We start from the raw sequence: 4855 nt of genomic DNA, 5'->3' as shown, positions 1-4855 counted from the left end.
ACATTTTGGTTGTTTCTACGTCTTAGCTATTGTAAGCAGTGCTGCAATGAACACTGGGGTGCATGTATCCTTTTGGATCATGTTTTTCTCTGGATATATGCCCAGGAATGGTATTTCAGGGTCAAATGGTAGCTCTATTGTTAGTTTTTCAAGGAACTTCCATACTGTTCTCTGTAGTGGCTGCATCAAGTCTTAAACTTCTCCTGGAAGTTGGAGAATGTTACTAACACACACTCTTTTTTTTCTTCATGCTGCCTCTTCTTCTTGGATTACCTTGTCCAGTGGTGTGCTGGTAAACACTTAATGACTTAACCAGTCATTAAGAGTAAAATACAAAGTACTTTCTTTTATAGTGCAATGTTTGTGAGATCGTTGTTTTTTTTTTTTTCTTTTTTTTTTTTAGCTTTTTAATTTGCATTGGAGTATAGCCAATCAACAGTGCTGTAATAGTTCCAGGCGAACTGCAAAGGGACTGTCATTCTCTAGGAGAATTTTGAAAAGCCCTGATGTGTAGTGTCCATCAGTTTCTGTTGTGGAAATACTCCCATCATGACTAACTTCAAACTACCAATGTGACATTACAGAACGTGGAGTTGAAATGAGATATGCACAGTTAGCTTTCATAAGGCAAAACAAGCCAGCTTAAGCATACCGATGTCTTTCACACTTTGCTCAGGAGGTAGGACTGAATTTGACCCATGAGGCACTGCTGAGTGTCAACTACCACAATACCTGGTTCCTTAATCCTCAAGTAAAATTGGCCACTCTTGAATAACAATATTTCAATGACTTCTGTTAATTTTTCTAAGCTTTCTACATGTATAATTCTATTAAATATTAATTTCTTACTATTTAGATCATCTATTCCACTTTTTATATATCCACAGTTTTGAAAGCAGTAATTGCTATGACATGAGTTTCATATTTCTCAGTATATATTTATTGGCAGCATGAAAAGATAGTAGTGTTTATACTAACAAATATTTTGTGAACATTCATGCTGATTGGGGAATACCAGCCCCATGGTGACATGTTATTATACTAGTAATGACCCCATGATAAAAAAAAATTGCAGTACAGCTAAAAAGAAACTGAATATATAAGAATAATAAAATACCACTGATGAAACCATATGTATGTCATCTTAACGAAAAAAAAGTAGTAAATTATCAACAATAAGGGAACTAAGAATGACGCTAATATTAGCAATCCACACAGACATGAAGAAGAGGAAAGAATACTATTAAAAAATGAAGGTGATTATCATGCACCCATCCCAATCCACTCACAGATTTAGACATGGAATTCTGAGCTATAGTACTGAACAGGAAACCTACAGATATTTAGACATGTGCTATCAGGATTTCTTGGGCAACTCCATGCGTCTGCCCCAGCATTTGATGGCAAGTTGAAGGAGCAGATAGACTTTCAGTGGGGTTGGGAGAAAGAACCCATCTTTCTCCCAGTGCCAGCAACACTGAGGCCTCCAGGAATGTGAATGTGTGGATAAAGAGGAGCTGGACATAGCAAGCATTTGCCTGCATCTCCCAAACATTACCTCCAAACATAACACAGCAAGCATGATGGGAAGTGTGGATAGGCACATACTTAGGTCAGTTAGTGCCAACCAATGATGAGGTGAGGACTTATTTCATAACCAACAGTGATGGTAGCAGTTCAAATTCCTCCCAGGAAGACAAGCTCCAAACTTACCCCAAAAGTCAGAAATATTTTTGTTACAATATTGTGACATGTTGGCATGAGAAGCAAAATAAAATGGAGAAAGAGAGATTGATTTCTGAATTTTAGATCATAAATATGAGAAACATATGAACTTAATGAAAGTTATTATAATCATTAATAGAAATTTAATAATATTAACAAATAGTAAACTTTTTCAAAATAATCTCTTTTACATACATTGTCTATCACATATCTCATAATTACCTTGGGGATACAAAAGGTCATACTTACAATTTTGCTATGAAAATGTGAATTTCTTAAGGGTTAATGATTATTTGAGATCATGTATATAGGAAGGGAAAGAATTAGGAATTTAACCAGGTGGCCAGGCTTCAATAATGTACTCCTCATCTACTTAAAAAGCTGCCTTATGATTTTCAGTGGGAAAACCAAAGGTGGCTGCTGCTGCTGCTAAGTTGCTTCAGTCATGTCCGACTCTGCGACCCCATAGACGGCAGCCCACAAGGCTTCCCCGTTCCTGGGATTCTCCAGGCAAGGACACTGGAGTGGGTTGCCATTTCCTTCTCCAATGAATGAAAGTGAAAAGTGAAGGTGAAGTCGCTCAGTCGTGTCTGACTCTTAGTGATCCCATGGCCTGCAGCCTACCAGGCTCCTCCATCCATGGGATTTTCCAGGCAGGAGTACTGGAGTGGGTTGCTATTGCCTTTCCAACCAAAGGTTAGAGGTACTTAAAACCTCTTCCTTAGCCCAAACTTGCAGAGAATTCCTAGACGAATCTGCTTTGTCCTGACACTGTAGACAACAGGGTTAAGCACTGGGGGAAGAAGCAAGTATATGTCAGCCATAAGGATGTGGACTATGGGAGACAAATGCTTCCCAAAGCGATGGACCATTGATACCCCAATAACTGGCACAAAGAAGATGAGCACCACACATATATGAGACACACATGTGTTGAGTGCCTTTAGCTGCTCCTCATGAGAGGCAATGCCCAGCACAGCCTTCAGAATCAGGACATAAGAAAGAAGTATAAAGACAGAATCCACACCCAGTGTGGCAATAACTACACACAGTCCATAAACACTGCTGATCCTGGCATCTGAACAGGATAACTTCAGAACATCCTGGTGCAAACAGAAGGCATGGGAGAGAGCATTGACATGGCAGTAGTGATAGTGTCTCAGCAGCAAAGGTGTGGGTAGTACAACTCCCATGCTTCTTAGCAGGCAGGCCAAACCAACCTTGCCTATTACACTGTTGGTGAGTATGGTGGTGTAGTGCAGTGGACGGCAAATAGCAACAAAGCGGTCGAAGGCCATGGCCAGCAGCACTGAGGACTCCAGGAATGTGAATGTGTGGATGAAGACGAGCTGGGCATAGCAAGCACTTGCCTGGATCTCCCGAACATCCAAACATAATACAGCAAGCATGGTGGGCAGTGTGGACAAGGACATACCTAGGTCAGTTAGTGCCAACATAGAAAGAAAGTAATACATGGGCTGGTGGAGTGAGAACTCTGTCCAAATAACAGAGAGGATGGTAACATTACCAATAAATGCTAACAAATATGCAAGACAGAATGGGATGGAGAGATGTGAATGAACATACTCCAGTCCAGGAAAACCCCTCAGAATAAATATAGGTTCCGTAGTATCACTGTTATTCCAGACCACCATGGTGACTCTTGACAAACAGGAATATTTTCTGTTATCCTGCTTTATCAAAGTTATCCCTGATGAACATAAGCAGAACAATTGGTATATGATATACCTTTCCTCTAATCTCATAGAGAAAGGAAGGAGTTAACTCTCACAGTTCTTATGTAAGAAGCATTTCCCAGCAGTCAAAAGCATCAATTTCTAGAACAACAGTGTGTACCCCACAAGTCTGGTCATCTCTGACAAGAGCTTTGATGGATTTTCATTGAAGACACTAAAAAATTAAACAGCAAAAGAGCAGAGAAAGAAATATTTACTATATATTATGAGATAAAAATAGAGAAAATTCAGAGTAAATGTCTATGGATTTTCATAAGCTTCCTGTCAGTAATGTTCTTGAATTAATCACTTATTGTTTCTAGGCTATCTTTTAATCCCTGACAGCTGATTTGGCCCTAAAGGCTCACCATTAATTTAATTTCATATTTATTTAATAATGTATAATACTTTAAACTGAAAATATGTAATATTTTAATAGTGGCAAACCTATACAGTATTGTAAAGTAAAATAAAGTAAAAATTAAAAAATAAAAATAAAAAAAATTAAAAAATTAAAAAAATAAGCACACATTATATGGAAAGAGGGAATGGAAAAGGATACATATGTATATGCATTCTCTCTTTTACCCACTCTTTTCATATATATATATATGTATGTAAGAGGGAATATATATGTATATATACATAAAATAAGGTCACTGTAATTTTTGAAGCTCTTCCTATATGCCTTCCCACAAAATAATGTTAAAATAGATTTACTTCAGACATCTAGTACATGTCATGTGTCTTTAATTAGTAATAATTTGCAATAATACTCTTCATTTCTATGAATCATTTCTTGCTTTTTTTTTCTGTAAATGAGGTTTCTACATAATCACATTTTACAAAATATTCTATCAAGTATTACTGGATAATGAAGATGTAGTACATATGTACAATGCCATATCACTCAGCCATAAAAAAGAACAAAATAATGCAACATGGATGGACCTAGAGACTATCGTACTTGGTGAAGTAAATTAGACACAAAGACAAATATAATATCGTACTTCTTATATGTAGAATCTGAGGAAAAAAAAGGTGCAAATGAACTTATTTATAAAACAGAAGTAGCGGCACAGAGATAGAAAACAAACATGGTTACCATGGGATAAGTGAGGGGAAGGAATATATTGGGACACTGGGATTGACATATATACAATACTGTATATAAAATAGGTAACTAATAAGAACCTGCTGTATAGCAGAGGGAACGTTACTCAATACCCTGTAATAATCTATATGGCAAAAGAATCTTTAAAAAAGAAAAAAAGAGTGGATATATGTATATGTGTAATTGATTCACTTCACTGCACACTTGAAATTAAACAACACTGTAACTCAACTATACTTCCATTAAACATTTTTAGAAAATAGTAACTGTTTTCCTAATT

The 4855-nt window shown here is 36.9% G+C and overlaps 1 protein-coding gene across 1 annotated transcript; it reads right to left on the bottom strand.

The window, feature by feature from the left end:
* Nucleotides 2433-3380, bottom strand: LOC102179216 (olfactory receptor 51L1). The gene has a single exon (XM_005689823.2). The coding sequence runs from the start codon at nucleotides 3378-3380 to the stop codon at nucleotides 2433-2435; it is 948 nt and encodes a 315-aa protein (XP_005689880.1).

Source organism: Capra hircus, chromosome 15, assembly GCF_001704415.2.
Source record: "Capra hircus breed San Clemente chromosome 15, ASM170441v1, whole genome shotgun sequence".
Lineage (NCBI taxonomy): Eukaryota > Metazoa > Chordata > Mammalia > Artiodactyla > Bovidae > Capra > Capra hircus.
This window is presented reverse-complemented; position numbering and strand designations above follow the sequence as displayed.

Bases quoted from the DNA above. Each gene is read 5' to 3' on its own strand.
- LOC102179216 (XM_005689823.2), bottom strand. From the start codon at position 3,380: ATGGTGGTCTGGAATAACAGTGATACTACGGAACCTATATTTATTCTG.